This window comes from Vulpes vulpes, chromosome 3 (genome assembly GCF_048418805.1).
Source record: "Vulpes vulpes isolate BD-2025 chromosome 3, VulVul3, whole genome shotgun sequence".
Classification (NCBI taxonomy): domain Eukaryota; kingdom Metazoa; phylum Chordata; class Mammalia; order Carnivora; family Canidae; genus Vulpes; species Vulpes vulpes.
This window is the reverse complement of record NC_132782.1, coordinates 130,702,177-130,722,740: the sequence shown is the minus strand read 5'-3', so window position 1 is coordinate 130,722,740 and position 20,564 is coordinate 130,702,177. Positions and strand designations below refer to the sequence as shown.

Genomic DNA, 20,564 nt, shown 5'->3' with positions numbered 1-20,564 from the left:
GAGATCATGACCTGAGCCAAAGGCAGACACTTAACCAACTGAGCCACCCAGGTGCCCTCATTCTATTTTGAAGCAAATCCCAGACATCATTATTTTATCAGTAAACAGTTCAATAAGTATCTCTAAAAGATAAGGGCTATTTTTAAAAAACATAACCACATTATTATCACACTTAAAATTTGACAGTAATTCCTTAATATTATCAAATACCCATTATTTGTTCACATATTCCCAAATGTCACAAAAATATCTGTACAATTCAGTGGTTCAAATCAGGATCAAAAAACAGCCCATTATATTTGGTTAACTGTTATTCGGTAAATTTAAGACTATTGGTTTCTTCTTCCCTTTTTATCCTCTAATTGGTTATTTGTTGAGACGTCAGATGTCTATACCTATAAACAGAATTTACTTTAGTATAGAGGCACCTGGGTGGCTCAGTGGTTGAGCGTCTGCCTTTGGCTCACATTGTGATCCCAGAGTCCTGGGATCGAGTCCCGCGTCCAGCTCCCCGCAGGGAGACTGTTCTCTCTCTGCCTGTGTCTCTGCCTCTCTTTCTGTGTCTCTCATGAATAAATAAATCTTAAAAAAAAAAAAAAAACTTTAGTATAAATGGAAGTGAAAAGTATTAGAATGTTTTTGAAATCAACTCCACTCAGTTTTTTTTCTTTGTCAATTTTTGGGCTGTATAGATGATTTCACATCAAGAGAACCATGCAAAGTGGAAGATTTCTGCTGATTCTCAAAAGACTTCTGTTCAGCAACTAAATGAACAGTTAGAGAAGGCAAAACTGGAATTAGAAGAAGCTCAGGACACTGTAAGCAATTTGCATCAGCAAGTCCAAGATAGGAATGAAGTAATTGAAGCTACAAATGAAGCATTACTTATTAAAGTAAGTAAACATATAAACATATAAAGTAAGTACATAAAACACATCAGTGAAAAAGTACATTTATGACTTATTTTCCCTGTCCTTGTAGTTTATAGAGGAAAATATGACCAAATGTTGAACAGTTTTAATAAAAAACATTTTATTAAGAAGACATTGGATGTGGGAATTATGAATATGATGTATATCATATTACCACAGGAGAAATAATTTATAAATGTTCAAACACAAACTTCTAATTTTTTAGATTTCTTTTTTTTTGTAAGAACATTTAAGTCCTATTTTCTTAACAAATTTCACAAATACAATACAGTATTACCAACTATAGTCACCATGTTGTACTTTAGATCCTCAGACCTTATTCATCTTTTAGCTAAAAGGTTGTACTGTTTTATACTAACCTCTTACTATTTCCCCCACCACCCAGCAACCCCTTTCCTACCTGCTGTTACTGAGTTTGATTCTTTTTTTTTAAGATTCCACATATCAATGATAACCATGAACTATTTGTCTTTCTCTATTTTGTTTTATTTAGCATAATGCCCTCAAGGTCCATCCATGTTATTACAAATGGCAAAATGTCCTTCTTTCTCATGGCTGAATAATATTTCATTGTGTTTATGTACACACTATATCTTTATCCATTCATCTTTTGATGAACACTGGTTGTTTGCCTATCTTGACTAAAGGGTTCTGTGAATGAACTTGGGAGTGTATCTATCTTTTTGATATCCCGTATTATTTCCCTTTGTGTATATACACAAAATTGGTGTAGTAGGATCATATTTGTAGTTCTAACTTTAATTTTTTGTGGAACCTCCATACTGTTTTCCACAGTGGCTGTCCTAATTTACATTCCCACAAACAGTGCACAGGGATTCCCTTGTCTCCACACCCACATCAATGCTTGTTATCTCTGGGTTTTGATGGGTTTTTTGTTTTTTGTTGTTTTAATACTAGCCATTCTGACAGAGGTGAGGTAATATCTTATTGTGGTTTTGATTTGCATTTCCCTGATAATGAGTGATGTTGAGCACCTTTTCACGTACATGTTGCCCATCTGTATGTCTTGGAAAAGTATCTGTTCAGTTCCTCTGCTGATTTTTAATTGGATTGTTTGGCTTTTGAGTTGTATGAATTTTTTATAGATTTCAGATATTCACCCCTTATCAAATATATGATTTGCAGAGATTTTCTCCTATTCTGTAGGTTGCCTTTTCATTTTATTTATTTATTTATTTTTTTTGCCTTTTCATTTTATTGATAGTTTACACTGCTGTGCAGAAGCTTTTTAGTTGGATAAAGTCCCATTTGTTTATATTTGCTTTCATTACCTTTGCTTTTGTGTCAAATCGAAAAAACTATTGCCAGACTTGATGTCAAGTAGCGTAACCCCTATTTTTTCTTCTAGGAGATTTATGCTTTCAGAACTTAAATTTAAATCTTTTGTCCGTTAGGAGTTGATTTTTGTGTTCAGTATAAGACAGTGATACAGTTTCATCCTTTCTGCATCTATCAGTTTTCCCAGCACTATTTATACTGATATTATCCTTTTCCCATTGTGTATTCTTGGCTCCTTTGTCACAAATTAACTTGCTATATATGCATGAGCTCTTTCCTGGACTGTTCTGTTGATCTGTGTTTCCATTTCTATGTCAGTACCATACTCTTTTTTTATTACTATAGCTTTGTAATATAGAATGAAATGAAGAAATGTGATGCCTCCAGCTTTCTTCTTTTTTTCTTAAAATTACTATAGATAGATGGGGTCTTTTCTGGTTCCATACAGATTTTAGGATTGTTCTATTTCTTTGAAAAATGCCATTGGAATTTGGATTCCAATGGGGATTAAAGTGAGTCTGTAGATTGCTTTGGATAGTATATTAATTTGTATCCTACAATTTTATTGAATTCATTTATTCTAACCATTTTTTATGGAGTTTTTAGTGTTTTCTATATATAATATCATGTCATTTGCAAACAGAGACAGCTTCTTTCCAATTTGAATACTTTTTTTTTTAAGAGGGAGTGGGAAGGGCAGAAAGAAAGGGAGAGAAAGAATCCTAAGCAGGCTCCTTGCCCAGCACAGAGCCTGACATGAGGCTTGATCTCACAACCCTGAGATCATGACCTGAGCCAAAATTAAGAGTCAGATACTTAACTGACTGAGCCACCCAAGTACCCCTTATCTTTCTTTTTCCTAATTGCTCTGGGTAGGATTTCCAGGATTATGTTGAATAAAAGTGGCAAGAATGTCCTTGGTCTTACCGGATGTTGAATTTTTTCAAATGTTTTTTTCTGCATCTATTGAGATGATCTTAAGATTTTTATCCTTCATTTTGTTAATGCAGTGCATCACACTGATTTTTTTTTTTTGCGGATAATCTAACCATCCTTGCATTGTTAAATTCAAATTTTCTGCTATTTTGATGAGGAATTTTGTATCTATATTCATCAAGGATATTGGTCTCTGCTTTTCTTATAGCTTCCCTGTCTAGTTTGATATCAGGATGACACTGGCCTTATAAAATGAGTTTGGAAGGATTCCCTTCTTTTCTGTTTTTTGTTTGTTTGTTTGTATTTTGGAAGAGTTTGAGAAGGGTTGATATTCTTCCTTAAATGTTTGGTAGAATTTATGGCGGATGTCATCTGATCCTGGACTTTTGTTTCTTTGGAAGTTTGGAAATTAATTACTTATCCAATTTCCTTACTATTAATCAGTTTTTTCACATACTCTATTTCTTCATGACTGTCTTGGTAAATTTTATGTTTCTTAGGACTTACAAGTTTCTTCTAGGTTGTCCATTTGTTGGCATATAAGTCTTCATATCAGTCTCTAATGATTCTTTGTATTTGTTTGGTAGCAGTTAAAATGTCTCTCATTTCTGATTTTATTTATTAAAGCCCTTTTTTTTTCTTGGAAAATCTAGCTAGATATTTGTATTTTGTTTATCTTTTTAAAAGCTTTTTTTATCAGTTTCATTGATCTTTCCTGTTGTCTTTTTAGTCTCTCTGCTCTGATCTGTTATTTTCCCTTCACCTAACTTTGGGCTTAGTTTATTATTTTTTTTTCTAGTTCCTAAAAGTGTGAAGTTAGCTTGTTTGCGATCTTATTTTCTAATGTAGGTGTTTAGCACTATGAACTTCTCTTTTAAAAATGTTTTTGCTGTATCTCATAATTTTTGGAATGTTGTATTTCCAATTCTCATTTGTTTCAAGATAATTTTTAAAAAATTTCTTTAGCCTATTGGTTGTTTGGTAGCATATTTTTTAATCCCCACATAATTGTGAATTGTCAATTTTCTTGTAATTTATTTCTAGTTTTATACTATTGTATTTGGAATATATTAATATTTCAGTCTTCTAAAATTTACTAAGACTTGTTTTGTGGCCTAACACATAGTTTACTTTGCAGAATGTTCCTTGTATGCTTGAGAAGAATGTATACAGGCTTTGTGCTGTATGGAATGTTCTACAAATGCTTATTAAGTCCATTTGATCTTATGTGCAGTTCAAGTCTAGTTTTTCCTTATTGAGTTTTCTGCCTTGATTTATCCTTTGATGAAAATGGGATATTCAAGTCCTCTCCCATTATTATATTTCTGTATTTTTCTCCCTTCAGGTCTGTTAATATTTGCTTTATATATTTAGGTGCTTCTATGTTTTTTTGGTCCATAAAAATGCATGTCTATAAAATTATATTTACATAATATACTTATTAGATTGATCCTTTTATCATTACATAATATTGTTTGTCTCTACTTACTGTTTTGGCTTAAAGATAATTTTTTCTGATGTAAGTATAGCTACTCCAGTATCCTTTTGATTTCCATTCACATGAAATATATATTTATCTCTTTTATTTTTAAAATTTTAAAATGTTTTATTTAATTTTTAAAAAGATTTTACTTATTTATTCATGAGAAACAGAGAAAGAGAGGCAGAAACAGAGGCAGAGGGAGAAGCAGGCTCCAAGCAGGGAGCCCAATGTGGGACTCGATCCTGGGACCGTGGGATCATGCCCTAAGCCAAAGGCAGTGGCTCAACCGCTGAGCCACCCAGGCATCCCAATTTTATTTTATTTTGAATTTCAGTACAGTTAGCATACAATGTTATATTAGTTTCAGCTGTATAATAGAATTATTCAACATTTCCATACATTACCCTGTGATCATAAAGACAAGTGCACTCCTTAATCCCCATCACCTATTTTACTCATCTGTTTTCTTAATTTCTCTTTCTATTACTTCATTAGTAGTATATAGAAATGTGATGGGTTTCTGAATATTGATTTTTATATTCTGCAACCTTATTGAATTCATTTATTTTCCAGTAGTTTTTTTGGTAGAGTCTTTCGGGTTTTCTATACATAGTATCATGTCATCTGCAAATAGTGAAAATTTTACTTCTTACTAATTTGGCTGCCTTTTTTCCTTGTCTGATAACTATGGCTAGGATTTCCAATACTGTGTTGAATTAAAGTGGTGAGAGTAGACATCCTTGTCATAGTCCTGGTCGTAGGGGAAAAGATCTCAGTTTTTCACCATTGAGTATGATGTTAGCTATGAGTTTTTGACATACAGCCTTTATTATGTTGAGGTATGTTCCCTCTAAACCTTTGTTGACAACTGATGTATTATTGAACACTACATCTGAAACTAATGATGAGCTGATATATTAGTTGTTTCAGAGCACTATATCTGAAACAACTATATGTTGACTAATTGAATTTAAATTTAAAAAATTAAAAAAAACACTACTTTGGGAAAAAAATAAACCTACTTTGTTAAGTGATTTTATCATGAGTGGATGAATGGATGTTGTACTTTGTCAATGCTTTTTCTTCGCCTATTGAAATGATCCTGTGGTTCTTATCATTTCTAGTGTTGATATGATGTATTACATTGATTTATGAATAGCAAACCACCCTTGCAACCCCAGAATAAATCTCACTTGATGGTGGTGAATGAACTTTTTTAATGTATTGTTGGATTAAGTTTGCTAATATTTTGTTGAGGATTTCTGCATCTCTGGTAGATTTTTTTAAATGTATTCTGTCTCTATTGAGGGTGTCACTGAGGTCCTCCACTCTTTTCTCAAGTCCAGTGAGGATCTTTATGACTATTAGTTTAAATTCTCCATCAGGCATATTATCTTTGTTTCATTAGCTCTCTTGCTGTGATTTTGTCCTCTTTCATTTGAGATGGATTCCTCTGCCTCCTCATTTTGTCCTTCTGTGTCTGTTTCTGTGTTTGGAAAGTCAGCTATGTCTTCTATCTTGAAAGTCACAGCCTTATGAAGAAGAGGCCCTGTATCTGACCCCACACTGCACTATTCCCTATTCACTAGAATTTCATGCTCCAGAAGTGTCTTTTATGTGTGTTCTATGGTTGTGGCTGGGCTGCATTTGCCTTCAGTCCATTCATCTGCAATGGCTGTCTTTGCCTGTTGTGGACAGGGTTTGGTCCCTGTGTTATTAGTTGGCCAGTCTGGGGCTGCCTCGGGCTTGGGTTGGGTCAGACCAGGCATTTGCTAGAGCTACAGTAGCACTGATCTGCAGGATACCCTCCGTGTGTTGTCCCCAAAAAGCTTTTGTTGGTGGGCAAGGCCTGCAGTCAGACCAGATGTCTGCCCCCAGCCCACCACTGGGGCCACAGTTGTACTGATATGTGTGGTTATCTTCCCCTCTTCCTGGAGCAAGAGGCACTTTGGAGTGGTGGTGGCCCCTGTCAGGGCTGCTTTCACACTGCTAACTTGTACCACCACTTTAGATAGATTCCTGTCAAGGGCAGGTCTGCAGGAGAATACAGGGGTGGGATGCACAGTATTTGCTAGTCTATGGGAGGGGACTTGGAGCCACTTTTGAAAACTCTTGCCCAGGCTAGGTTGCATAGGGCAAATCCGCAGGACATAGGGATAGGGCACACTGTTAGCAAACTAGGTGGAAAGTGTTTGAGCTGCACTGTTTCCCACAAGTGTCTTATTTATCTAGGCTAGGGGGCAAGGGAGGGAAGTGGCTTCCAGCAGTTCTTGTGTTCTTAGAGCCTTCCAAAGATTCCTGCCCCCTCCAATACACACACCCTGAGATTGGTAAACTGATCTCCCTCTCATTTACCCCAGGCAGTTTTTCAAACTGCTGCTTCTATGCTATATCTTTATGGGACTGTTTGCTGCTCTGTCTCTCTGAGGGTGGGGACTCTACCCTTCCAGCTCCTCTCCCAGAGTCCAGCCTGCTGATTTTTAAAGTTCCACTGATGGTAAGAACTCACAGAGTTGAGCCCCTAAAGTTTTCAAAGCCAAATGTTACAGGGATTCATCTGGTATACCAGGGCAGGTTCCCTGGGGTTCTGGCATAGAGTGTGTTCCTCTCCATGCCCACAGTATCATTCCCTCCTGCAGACAGTCCCACTGGTCAGTTTGGCTCCCAACCAAGTCTCCTTCCTTCCTACCCTCTTCTTTGTGGCCTCTTCTCTACAGTTAGCAGTAGAGAATCTGTTCTGCTAGTCTTTGGGTCATTTTCTGGATTAGTTACCCTGATGTGTGTGTTATCTAGTTGCATCCGTGGGATGAAGTGAGCTTAGGATCCTCCTACTCGGTCTTTCCAGGAACTCCTCCCTATGTCTTTTTTTTTTTTTTTTTAAGATTTTATTTATTTATTTATTTGTGAGAGACACAGAGAGAGAGAGACAGAGAGAAAGGCAGAGACACAGGCAGAAGGAGAAGCAGGCTCCCCGCAGGGAGCCTGACGTGGGACTGGATCCCGGGACTCCAGGACCATGCCCTGGAGTGAAGGCAGGTGCTAAACTGCTGAACCACCCAGGGATCCCCCCTCTCTATGTCTTTTAATTGTTTATATTAGAGTTACAGTGATTCACCTACCATCAGAACATTAGAGTGTTCTGAATTTAACTGTATATTTACTTTTACCAATGAGACTGAAACTTTCATGTGTTTTCCTGTTACTATTTAGCTTTTTTTTTTTTTTCAGCTTTAAGAATTCCCTTTAAAATTTAGTGTGAGTCCAGTCTAGTAGAGATGAATTCCTTTAGCTTTTCCTTGTTTGGAAAATGCTTTAACTTTTAATTCTGAAGGACAGCCTTGCCAGGAAGAGTATTATTGGTTGGCAGGTTTTTTTCTTTCACCACTTTTAATATATCATGCCACTCTCTTCTTACCTGTGATTTTTCTTTTGACTGTCTCACAGGAGTTTCCTTATATATAAGAAGTAGTTTTTCTCTTACTGCTTTTCAGATTCTCTCATTGTCTTTGATTTTTGACAATTTAATTATAATGTGTTTCAGTTTGGGTCTCTGGATTCATCATATCTGGAATTCTCTGTGCTTCCTGGATCTGGAGGTCTATTTCTTTTCTCAAGTTAAAGAAGCTTTTGTCCATTACTCTTTAAATAAACTTTGTAACTCTCAAAGTCACTGTTAACTGGCTCTAAAGTCTAGACTGAAGAAGAGTTAAGGAGGACAGAATAGGGGATCCCTGGGTGGCTTAGCAGTTTAGCGCCTGCCTTTGGCCCAGGGTGTGATCCTGGAGTCCTGAGATCGAGTCCTGCATTGGGCTCCCTGCATGGAGCCTGCTTTTCTCTCTCTCTTTCTCTCTCTATCATGAATAAATAAATATTTTTTTTTAAAAAAAAGGAGGACAGAATAAAAAAAAAGCTAATAGATGAGCAGAAGCTGGCATAACTATAACAATTAGAAGTAGCTATAAATAATAGCAGTTCCACTGACAGCAGCAGTAAATGATAGAGAACAGAAACAGAAGTGAGGGAGAAGGAAGAATGTTGGAGGCAACTGATCTTTCCAGCTCACTTAGTACCCTCATAAATACCCTATTATGAGTTTAACTGGAACGAGGGCAAAGCTTAGACCATTTTCTGAGAGTGCTAACAGCCTTACTATATTATGGCATGCTGTAACAGTGACCACAGCAGTGATCTTCTTTGAGTCTTAAGAAAAAGTTGAATTAGGTTTAAAGGTATACTACATTTCATTATATATTATATATTTATTTAATATAAATATTAAATTGAAAGCTACATGGATTCCTACTTATCTGAGATACCACAATCCTCAATTATGGCTAAATAACTCTGTAGCTAGAGTTAAAAAATATCAACTGCACCCAAGCTGTGGGTGTCAGTTCTATAGCTACTTTATTAATTGTGATTATAAGAATGTAAATACAAGATTTACTACAAAAATTGGCACTCTGGCCACTTGGGGTTTTTTTTTTTGTTTTGTTTTGTTTTGTTTTGTTTTTGGCCACTTGTAAATAACTTTTACCAGATAAAGTAACAGATATCAAAGAACTGAAATAATCATGTTAAACTTTCATTTTGTAATGTATTCTGTGGTTATGAGTTTTAGTAAGTATAGTATTTTTAGAAAGAATAGAAACTGTCAGATTAAAATTCACTAATACCTATAAGAAAAGGAAAATGTATTTGAACAGAAGACTACTACACATTATTTAATTTATGTCTTCTCTTCATTTTTTTAGGCTTTATGATTTTTCAGTACATGTAGTCTCATTCTTAGGATTCCAAAGTTGGGTCAGAGGACCCAAATGAAGGACATGGAAAAATAATAAGAATGAAAAGCTTAATATTTAATCAGTCCTTACTAAATCACTTTCAAAAAAAGGCTTTTCTTTGAAAAATTTCTGGTGTAATGAAGCTTTTGTATAATGAGAACATGTGAAGCAGAGTAGTTAATATAGATTTATTTCCTATAAGGAATTCTGAAGGGAGAAGTTTTTCATATGTATATATATTTTAGGTGAGCAAAATATAGTGTATCATTATACTTAGGAAAAGAAATTTTTAGATGTAACATTTCAGCCTTAAATAGAAACTGATACTGTCATTAGCAGTTAAAAAAGAAAAACTGGTATAAGGAAAATCTAGTTATCAGGGAATTCCTTAGTATAGTTTTAACATATTTCAAGTGAACATACTTAATTGTCCCAAAATGAAGGGTTTAAACAGAGCTTTGAAATACCTCTTGGGTTGCTATAAAAGAAATTTGTGTTCTGGGCAGAAGGTTGACTTAAGAAATCATGGATGGACTCTTAGAAGACATTTAAGTAACGAATTCATTTAACAAAAATGTATGGAACACCTATGTATTTTTCTACAGGAATCAGAATTAACCAGATTACAAGCCAAAATTTCTGGACGTGAAAGGGCAGAAGACATTAAGTTTCTACCAGCCCTGCTTGCATCTGCAACAGAAATTATGCCTGACATTCAAGATCCAAAATTTGCTAAACATTCTCACACAGCCTTTTTCAAGTGTAGAAAACTGCGTCGCTCTATTAGTGCCAGTGACCTTAATTTCAAGACTCATAGTGATGAAGATCTTTCCGAAGAATTACTACAGGACTTAAAAAAAATGCAGTTAGAACAGCCTTCAACATTAGAAGAAAGCCAGAAGGATCTGACTTATACCCAGTCAGACTCATTTAAACCTCTCACATATGACCTAGAAGATGATAGTTCTGAGAATAATGACTTCAGTACTCTCAGTGGAATGCTAAGATACATAAACAAAGAAGTGAGACTATTGAAAAAGTCTTCTATGCAAACAGGTGCTGGTTTACCTCAGGTATGTATGTCATATATTCAAAGTTATAATAATTTGTCTCCAATGAATATAATTTTGTTATTTGTAGAAAAATATATTTAAATGAAGCATGTCGGGCAGCCCCAATGGCTTAGCGGTTTAGCTCCCGCCTTCAGCCCAGGGCATGATCCTAGAGACCCGGGGTCTAGTCCCATGTCGGGCTCCCTGCATGGAGCCTGCTTCTCCCTCTGCCTGTCTCTCTCTCTCTCTCTCTCTGGGTCTCTAATAAATAAATACAATCTTTAAAAAAAATAAAGCATGCCTTTGAGTGATATGAAAATATTGGAAGTTCAAAAAAAATCCATTGTAAGTAGGGTTGAAAATTTAGCTTTGATTAAAATAGCCTATACATTTGATTAAATATATAATCTTTATATTTGATTAAAGAACTAAGTCTGCTTCATATTAGAAAAGTATTTTGAACTCTAGAATAACATTGTTCCTTGAATAGTGCAGGGTTTAGGGCCACTGACTCTTCCATCCCGCCCTGCAGCGCAGCTGAAAATTCATGTGTAACTTTTGACTTTCCCAAAACTTAACTGGCAATAGCCTGTTGACTAGAAGCTTACTAATAACCTGAACAGTCAATTTAATTCATTTTGTATGTTATATATATTATATACTGTATTCATACAATAAAGTTAGAAAAAAAATCATAAGAAAAAATACATTTACAGTACTGTATTTTATTTATTGATATCATAAGTTTGTATCATCTGTTTATAAGATTGTCAGTACCTACATCAATATTGTCTTATACAAAACACTGTAGATGTTATATGTGTAACTAACATTAGATATCAAAAATGAAAAGATAATATGAAAAATTTGTATTTATTTACAGATATAGTATGTATTGATAAGGAAGCAGTAGCAATATGAATGCTTTATGGTAGTCTAACCTATACACGAATGAATCATAAAATTTTTATGGCAAACAATATTCTAATCATATTCATAACATAGTATTGAAAAAAGTGTTACTTTTTTTTTAAAACCACTTATCTGTAATGATGGGCTGCTATGCACCTTCCTCATTTACTAGAGAGAAGGGCACACTCTATGGTAATGTTACTCTTTGAAAGCAAAGTTATAAAAACAGTAAGAAAGCTAACACATTATTGATTTTAGGGGGGGATCTCTCTATTTCCTGGATCTGAATGCCTGTTTCCCTTCCCAGATTAGGAAAGTTTTCAGCTATGATTTGTTCAAATACATATTCTGGCCCTCTGTCCTTTTGGTGGCCTCTGGAACCCCAATTAAACTTAGGTTTTTCTTCCTTAGGCTGTCGTTTATTTCCCTTCATCTGTCTTCATGGTCTTTTAATTGTCTGTCTCTTTTTTCCTCAGTTTCCCTCTTTGCCATCAAATTGTCTTCTATGTCACTCACTCGTTCTTCCACCTTGTTAACCCTCGTCGTTAGGACTTCTAGTTTGGATTGCATCTCATTCAGTTGATTTTTAATTTCTGCCTGATTGGATGGATCTAAATTCAGCAGTCATGAAGTCTCTTGAGTCCTTTATGCTTTTTTCTAGAGCCACCAGTAGCTGTATAATAGTGCTTCTGAATTGGCTTTCTGACATTGAATTGTAATCCAGATTTTGTAATTCTGTGGGAGAGAGGACTCTTTCTGATTCTTTCTTTTGAAGTGAGGTTTTCCTTCTAGTCATTTTGCTCAGTGCAGAGTGGCCAAAAACAAGTTGTATTGGGAAAAGGAGAAAAAGAGAGAGAAAGAAGGAAAGAAAAGAGAAAAAGAAAAAAGGAAGAAAAAAAGGAAAAAAGAGAAGAAAAAGAGAAAGAAAAAGAAAGAAAGGGGGAAAAAGGTGGGAGAAGCAATCAGAAATCAAAAAGAGAAAAAAAAAAACACGGGGGAGTATCTTCTGATTCTGTATACTTTAAGTCCCTTGACTTCCCCTGGAACTGGTCCGTCTCGCTGGTCTTCTGGGGGAGGGGCCTGTTGTGCTGATTTTCAGGTGTTAGCACTTGGGGGAGCTGCTCTGCCCCCTGCCTGGTGCAGGGCTCAGTGGGGGTTGTTTACCCCGTGAGGCCCCTGGAGGAACAACCCCAGTGGCTGCGGCAGCTCTGGAAACCTGGATTCAGCCCGCGCAGTAACTTCAGAGCTCTCCGTCTGCAGGAGCCTGGAGGCTCCGGGGCGGCGCCGCTGATCTGCTCAGCTCCCGGCAGGAGTGTCTTTGCTGTCCTGTGCCCTCCCGGCCTCTGCCTGTCCTGTGGGGAGGCGGGATCTTGGGCTGTGTCCCGGCGCCCAGTGCTCCGGGGCCTGCGCTGTTGGATTCGCGCTCGGGCCCCGCAGCCGCCTCTCCACGGAGCCGCCGCCAAGCCCCTCCGAGCTGCTCCCGGGTCAATATGTGAGCGCTGCAGCCCTTAGGGAGCTCGGCGCACTCTCCCGGGGCGCAGGTGTCTGTTAGTGTCCCAGGGAGCCTGAGGGCATCCCCGCCCTCCTGGGGTCCTGCTCTAACTCCCTGCGGGCGCCTTTCCGCCCAGGAAGATTGGTGCAGCTCCTGCTTCTCCGGGACAGGGCTCTCCTGTCCTGGGGGCACCCGGCCCTTGGATGCCTTTTGTTTCTTTATTTCTCCCCCCGCCCCCCCCCCCCCCCCCCGTCTTCCTACCTTGATAGAAGCACGAACTCTTCTCACTGTAGCGTTTCAGCTGTTCTCTCTTTAAATCTCAGGCCGAATTCGTAGATTTTCAGGATGATTTGAAGGTTATCTAGGTAATTTGGTGGGGACAGGTTATTTGGGGACCCTACTCTTCCGCCGTCTTGCCCCTCCTCTGAAAGCTAACACATTAAGTTTATATTAAATATTATTCACCTTACATCTATGTAAGGATAGTCTGTCCACTTCCATACAGGTCTTGCATATGATGATGATGATGACACAGAAATGTCTCATACAGTTCTTGTTCTACATTATTAGATTTTCACATGAAAACACACAACAGATAAGTTTGTTAATTGTATGGCATGGTTATTATTTGTTAAGTGGAGAGAATTAAAAAGATCTTCATCCTTGTCTTCACATTGAGTAGGCTGAGAAAAAGGAGGGGTTGGTCTTGCTGTCTTAAAGGGTGGCAGAGGCCGAAGGGGTAGAGGAGGTGGAAGAAGAGGCAGGAGAAGCAGACACATTTGGTGTAACTTTATGAAAATACATTACAGTTTCTGTGTGATTTTTTTTTTCCTTTTGCATTTCTTTAAAAATGTTTTTATACATTACCAATCCTTCTTCTACCATTTGCCCGTGGTTCCGTACCCATATCATAGAAGGGTCCATGTCATAAAAATAAATGTCCTTTGAGGCATTTTTGTCCAGAACAGGACATTTTTGACTGTATTAAAAACCTATTCAGACAGATATCCTTTCTCCTCAGTCATTTTCTTGATGATATCCGGGAACTGTCTGCTGCTTCTTGGTCAGCAGAAGCTGGTTTGCTTTACCTTGACATTTTTTGGCCAAACCTATTTCTAAAATTATCAAACCATACTTTGTTGGCATTAAATTCTACAGCTTTAGATCCTTCACCTTTCCTTTGCTCTAAGTTGTCATATAATGACTTTGCTTTTTCTTGAATTGTATTAAAGCCTCCAGGCATGCCTTTCTTACAACAGGTCTTATAATCACATAAAGTTGCATTTTTAACACAAGATAAAAGGTGCAAGGTTTTCATATCTGCTAGCGTAATTGCAGTGATGGCTTCACCAATTTCTTTTTCTTTTTTTTACGATGGTCCTTATACTGGATTCACTTATCTTGAAATGGTGGGTAACCACAGCTGCAAACCTCAGTCTACAATACATACCAAGCAATTCAATTTTTTCTTGTAATGTCATGACTCTTTTCTGCTTCTTGAGAGTACTTCCAACATCACTAGCAGCACTTTGTATGGGTCACTTGATATTTTTTAAAAGTTTATGGGAACACCTGGGTGGCTCAGTGGTCGAGCGTCTACCTTTGGCTCAGGTCGTGATCCTGGGGTCCTGGGATTGAGTCCAACGTCAGGCTCCCAGGGGGGAGCCTGCTTCTCCCTCTGCCTGTGCCTCTGCCTCTCTCTTTCTGTAGGTCTCATGAATAAATAAAATCTTTAAAAAAAAAGTTTATGATATTGTACTAAACACCAGAAAAAACATGTGAGAACTGCAAGAAATCACTTTTTTATTGCAGTATGTAATTTGCTGGAGAGATGGAGGTGATTAACATCATATAGTGTTCTAAGCAATACAACACTTGAGCTTACCACAATAGCAACAGGTGGTGGCTGCAAGATTATTACAGTAGTACTACATTTAATTTTATTCAGTTATTTAATACTGTATATTTACATTTGTTTATATTTCAACTGCAGATGATGCCATATGCAGTCTGTATGTGTGTAAATTTTGATGAATCTTAACTTTTTTATAATAGACTTATGTGTATTTTGTGTATGTATGACATACCTTTTTCTTAATTTTTTGATATTTCTAGGCTGTGAGGTTCTTCTGTGACTTTTTTTAATTGTTGCAATTCTCCAAGAAAACAAATATATTGAAAAAATTAGCATAAAAGTGGACTTGGGGGCAGCCCTGGTGGCTCAGCGGTTTAGTGCCGCCTTCAGCCCAGGGCCGGATCCTGGAGGCCTTGGGATCAAGTCCCACATCAGGTTCCCTGCATGGAGCCTGCTTCTCCCTCTGCCTGTGTCTCTGCCTCTCTGTCTCTCTCTGTGTCTCTTATGAATAAATAAAATCTAAAAAAAAAGAAAAAAATAAAGGGACCTGTGCAGTTCAAACCTGTTAGTCAAAAGTCAACCCATGTTATTCAAGAGCTATCTGTATTGGAAAATGTTTTTGGATCTCCAAAATTAGTTGTTTCTAGACTTCCTGGAAACCGTTCTAGTAAAAAACTAGTAAGGTGACCTTTGCTTTGCTCATAGGCTTCCACAGTAGCAGAGTATCTCATTTACATGATTTATCTACTCCCATTATTCCTTGAGCATATCATACTGAATTGGCAGTTCTGTCCCTATTACACATACCTTACAGACACTCAACATTTTAAAAAAAGATTTATTTATTTGAGAGGAGAGAGACAGAGACAGAGTGTGTGTGCACATGAACGGGGGGAGGGGCAGAGGGAGAGGGACCAGCAGACTCCCTGCTGAGCCCTATTTAGAACTTGATCCTAGGACTCCAAGATCATGACCTGAGCCAAAGGGCAGACCCTTAACCAGCTGAGCCACCAAGTGCCCCACTGACCACCCACGTGCCCCTCAACATTTTTATAAACATTTAGTCTATAATTTGCATATAGAAATAATCTCTTCAGCAGGGAAATCTCAGCTTTTCTCAAATGCTTATTTCTTTCATTTTCAAACACATTAAACTAGCATTGGTGGCCTAAAAAATTTAACAAGCATTTTTAGAATGGATCCAAGACAAAGACTGTTAGACCTTTTTATTTCTCCACATTGAAAAGAGCTTAATTTACTGTTTATACGCAGAAAACTAAAAAAATAATATTTGTATTGGTAAAATAAAATTTACACACGAAATCTCAAGTGTATAGTAAGCAAGTTAGATGGTATAATAAGGCAATCATGTATAATGCCTGATAAAATTAGTTTTCATCTAGCCTTTAAAACTACAATTATGTTTATTTTTTATCATTTATTCAGCCATTTCATTATTGAGTATCTACTATACACCAGGCACTACGGTTATAGAAATAAACAAAAATGACTAAGACCCTGTCCAAATAGAGCTTACATTTCAGTGGGGAGACCATCTGTAAACAAGTAAATAGACATATGCTCTAATGCTAGGTGGAAATAAGAGCATGCAGTATGACAGGGGTACTCTTTAAATAGGGTAGTCAGGGAAGGTGTCTCAAGAAGGTGACATTTGATCAGAGACCTGTAGGAAGTAAGGAAGTAAGCTCAGTATCTGAAGGAAGAGCATTGGAAGAAAGGGAAGAACAAGTACTAAAGTTCTCTGGTAGTAGCCTGCCTGGCATGTACAAAAACCAGCTAGCAGGTGTCTTGCTGGTTTGGTATAAACAAGAGGGAAAATAGTAGGAGATAAGAGATGATGGTGGGGGGTGGAGGTACTCTAGCAGTCTTGTACCTCCTACAAGAACTTTCAATTTTATTTGAAGTGTGATGGGAAGCCATTGGAGGGTTCTCCTTAGGGAAGTGACACTTAGATCTGATTTATGTGTTTAAAGGATCACTCTGGCTGTTTTAGAAAGAATGGATGATAAAGGAATAAGAGCAGACCCATTTAGGAGGCTATGTATAATAACCTAGGCAAGAGATGATTTGGAGTAGGCAAGAGGATAGATGTGGAAGTGTTGAGAATAGTTCCATTTCTGGATATATTTTGAAGCTGGAGGTTTTATGTAGGTCTTGAGCGAAATAGTAGTCAAGGAAGACTCCAAAGATTTTGGCAAGAGTAACTGAGCTTTTATTCAGTTGGGGAATACTATGAGATGAGCAGATTTGAAAGCATGGAAAGTTCAAAAAATTAACATTTGATATATTAGAGATTTCTATTAGGTATCCAAATGAAGATGCCAAACAAATGATTGAGTTAAAGAGGCTGAAGTTACAAATTTAGGTATCAGCATATAGATGATTGCTAAAACCATAATGATGGATTAAGTCAAGGGAATTAGTGGAAGTAGAAAAAAGCTGCCCCCAAATTAAGCTTAATTTAGTAAGGCTAAATTACTTTTAGCAGGATGCCTGGGTGGCTCAGCAGTGGAGCATCTACCTTTGGCTCAGGTCGTGATCCTGGAGTCCCAGGATCAAGTCTCACATTGGTCTCCCTGCAGGGAGCCTGCTTCTCTCTCTGCCTATGTCTCTGTCTCTCTCTGTGTGTTTCTCTCATGAATAAATAAATAAAATCTCTTTAAAAAATTACTTTTAGCATTCAAGAAGTTGAGGATCCAATAAAGCTGAGATTTAAACAGGAGGAAGAAATAAGGAAACATATCACATGTTTCAGAAAAGAGATCAAATGTTGCTAAATAAAGTGAGGATTAATAATTTTTGTATTTGGTAATATGCAAGCTGTTGATGACATTTACGAGAATGGCTTCAGGGTAATAGAATAAAGCCTGGTTAGAGTGTGATCAGTAGAGAATAGGAGGAGAAGAAATGAAAACACCAAAAACAGGCAACTCTTTTGATGTAAAGAAATGAGGGAGATGTAATGTCAAGAGAGTTTTTTGGTTTTGTTTACTTCTTTTTTTTTTTTTTAGCATAAGAGATAAAACAACATTTGATTGGTGGGAATGATCTGATAGAAAGGAAAACTGATCATCACAGAGTAAAATTCTTAAGGTAGGCTGAAGGAGATAAAATCCAGCAGAGGAGTAGATTTGGCCTTGGATAAAAGAAGAGTTCATCCACTGTAGTCATAAAGAAAGTACAATATATGAGTGCAGAAACACATGGTGTAGATTTGGTGAGAAAGGAGCAATTTTTTATTGATTGCCTTTATTTTCTTAGTGAAGGTTTTCTTAGTAAGACTATGAGCTATGGCAGGGTAAGGTGCTAGAGGATTAAGGACTGGAAAGTTATATTAAATAGTTATCTTGGAAAATGAGAAAATATAAATGGACTAGGGAAGTCTAGTAGGATGTTTTGTTTGGTAAAATGGCCCTAAAGATATATCTGGCATGATTTGTCCTTTTGGTTATATGCCAGCAAAAGGATCTCCCCATCACAGTGACAACCAAAAAGAACTATCACAAGTTTTCAGAATGTTCCTCAGGGGGAAGTACTGCTTTCTTTGAGAATATTCTAATGGCCCTAGTATCCTAGATGTGCAACAGTATTTCTGATAAATAGAACTTATTTTTATATAGGATAAACTTGATTAGTACAGTGACAGATTGTAATCATGGTAATATATTGCATTTACTATATGCCAGGCACTATTTTAAATGCTTGCATAAGGGACACCTGCCTAGGTGGCTCAGTCAGTTTGGTGTCAGACTTCAGCTCAGGTCATGATCTTGGAGTCCTGGGATCAAGGCCTGCATTGGGCTCCCCATTCTGCAGGGGGTCTGCTTCTCCCTCTCCTTCTGCCCCTCTCCCCACTTGTGTGCTCTCTCAAGTGAGTAAAATCTTCAAAAAATAAAAATAAATGCTTTACATTAATTGACTCATTTAATTTTTATTGATTGGTATTATTACTCTAATAGTACCAAATAGTTCTATTGTAGTGGGTACTATTATTCTCCTCATTATGTAGATGAGTCTTTGTTCTTAACTACTTTTTTAAAATTTAAGTTCAATTAACATATAGTGTATTATTAGTTTTAGAGGTAGAGGTCAGTGATTCATCAGTCTTCTATAACACCTGCTCATTACATCATGTGCCCTCCTTAATTCCTACCACCTAGTTACCCCATCCCCCCACCTCCCTTCCCTCCAGCGACCATCAGTGTGTTTCCTATGATTAAGAGTCTCTTATGGTTTGTCTTGTTTTAATTTTCCCTCCCTTCCCCTATGATCCTCTGTGTTCTTTCTTAAATTCCACATGAGTGAGATCATATGATAATTGTCTTTCTCTGACTTCTTATGCTTAGCATGATACCCTCTAGTTCTATCCATGTCTTTGCAAATGACAAGATTTCATTTTGTTGATGGCTGAGTAGTATTCCAGTGTGTGTTTGTGTGTGTGTACCCCATCTTCCTTATCCATCATCTATTGATGTACATTGCTGCTATAAACATTGGGGTGCAGATGTCCTGATTGCTATATTTCTCTTTGTGGTAGATACCTAGTAGTGCAATTGCTGGGTCATAGGGTAGCTCTATTTTCAACTTTTTGAGGAACCTCCATATGTTTTTCAGAGTGGCTGCACCAGCTTGCCTTCCCACCAATAGTGTATGAGGGTTCTCCTTTCTCTGCATCCTCGCCAACATCTTTTGTTTCCTGATCTGTTAATTTTAGCCATTCTGACTGGTGTGAGGTAGAATCTTATTGTGGTTTTGATTTGTATTTCCCTGATGCCAAGTGATGTTGAGCATTTTTTCATGCGTCTGTAGGTCATTTGTATGTCGTCTTTGGAGAAAGGTCTGTTCATGTCTTCTGCCCATTTCTTGATTGGATTATTCTTTCGGTGTGAAGTTTGATAAATTCTTTATAGATTTTGGATACTAGCCCTCTATCTGATAAGAAGCTTACAAATGTCTTCTCCCAGTCTTTTAGCTGTCTTTTGATTTTGTCAGCTGTTTCTTTTGCTGCACAAAAGCTTTTTATCTTGATGAAGTCCCTGTAGTTCACTTTTGCCTTTGTCTCCCTTGCCTTTGGAGATGTGTCTAGTAAGAAGTTGCTGTGGCTGAGGTCACAGAGGTTGCTGTCTGTGTTCTCCTCTAGGATTTTGATGGATTCCTTTATCACATTTAGGTCTTTAATCCATTTTGAGTCTCTTTTTGGGTATGGTGTAAGAAAATGGTCCAGTTTCATTCTTCTGCATGTGGCTGTCCAACTATCCCAAAACCATTTGTTGAAGAGACTTTTCCATTGGATATTCTTTCCTGCATTGTGGAAGATTAGTTGACTGTAGAGTTCTCGGTTCTCTATTCTGTTCCATTGATCTATGTGTTTTTGTGCCAGTACCATACTGTCTTGATGATTACAGCTTTGTAATATAGTTTGAAGTCCAGAATTGTGTTGCCCCCAGCTTTGGTTTTCTTTTTCAACATTCCTTTGGCTATTTGGGGTCTATTCTGGTTCCATACAATATTTAGGATTATTTGTTCCAGCTCTGTGATAAAAGTTGATGGTATTTTGATATGGATTACATTGAATGTATAGATTGCTTTGGATAGCATAGACATTTTAACAATATCTGTTCTTCTGGGCAGCCCTGGTGGCGCAGCGGTTTAGTGCCGCCTGCAGCCCGGGGTGTGATCCTGGAGACCCAGGATTGAGTCCCATGTCGGGTTCCCTGCATGGAGCCTGCTTCTCCCTCTGCCTGTGTCTCTGCCTCTCTCTGTGTCTCTATGAATAGATAAATAAAATTAAAAAT

The 20,564-nt window shown here is 37.4% G+C and overlaps 1 protein-coding gene across 19 annotated transcripts in view; it reads left to right on the top strand.

Annotated features, from left to right (window-relative positions):
* CCDC18 (coiled-coil domain containing 18) overlaps positions 1–20,564 on the top strand; it is a 101,550-nt gene that overhangs the window by 76,425 nt on the left and 4,561 nt on the right. For 15 of the 19 annotated variants that reach the window (XM_072754599.1, XM_072754604.1, XM_072754605.1 and 12 more), the window contains 2 exons: positions 693–893; positions 10,043–11,194. In XM_072754599.1, the coding sequence (XP_072610700.1) occupies positions 693–893; positions 10,043–10,591 (750 nt within the window). In that variant the 3' untranslated portion in view covers positions 10,592–11,194. Of the gene's footprint in view, positions 1–692; positions 894–10,042; positions 11,195–20,564 lie in introns of those variants that run through there. The other 4 variants (XM_072754606.1, XM_072754595.1, XM_025996515.2 and 1 more) reach the window with 1 other exon arrangement.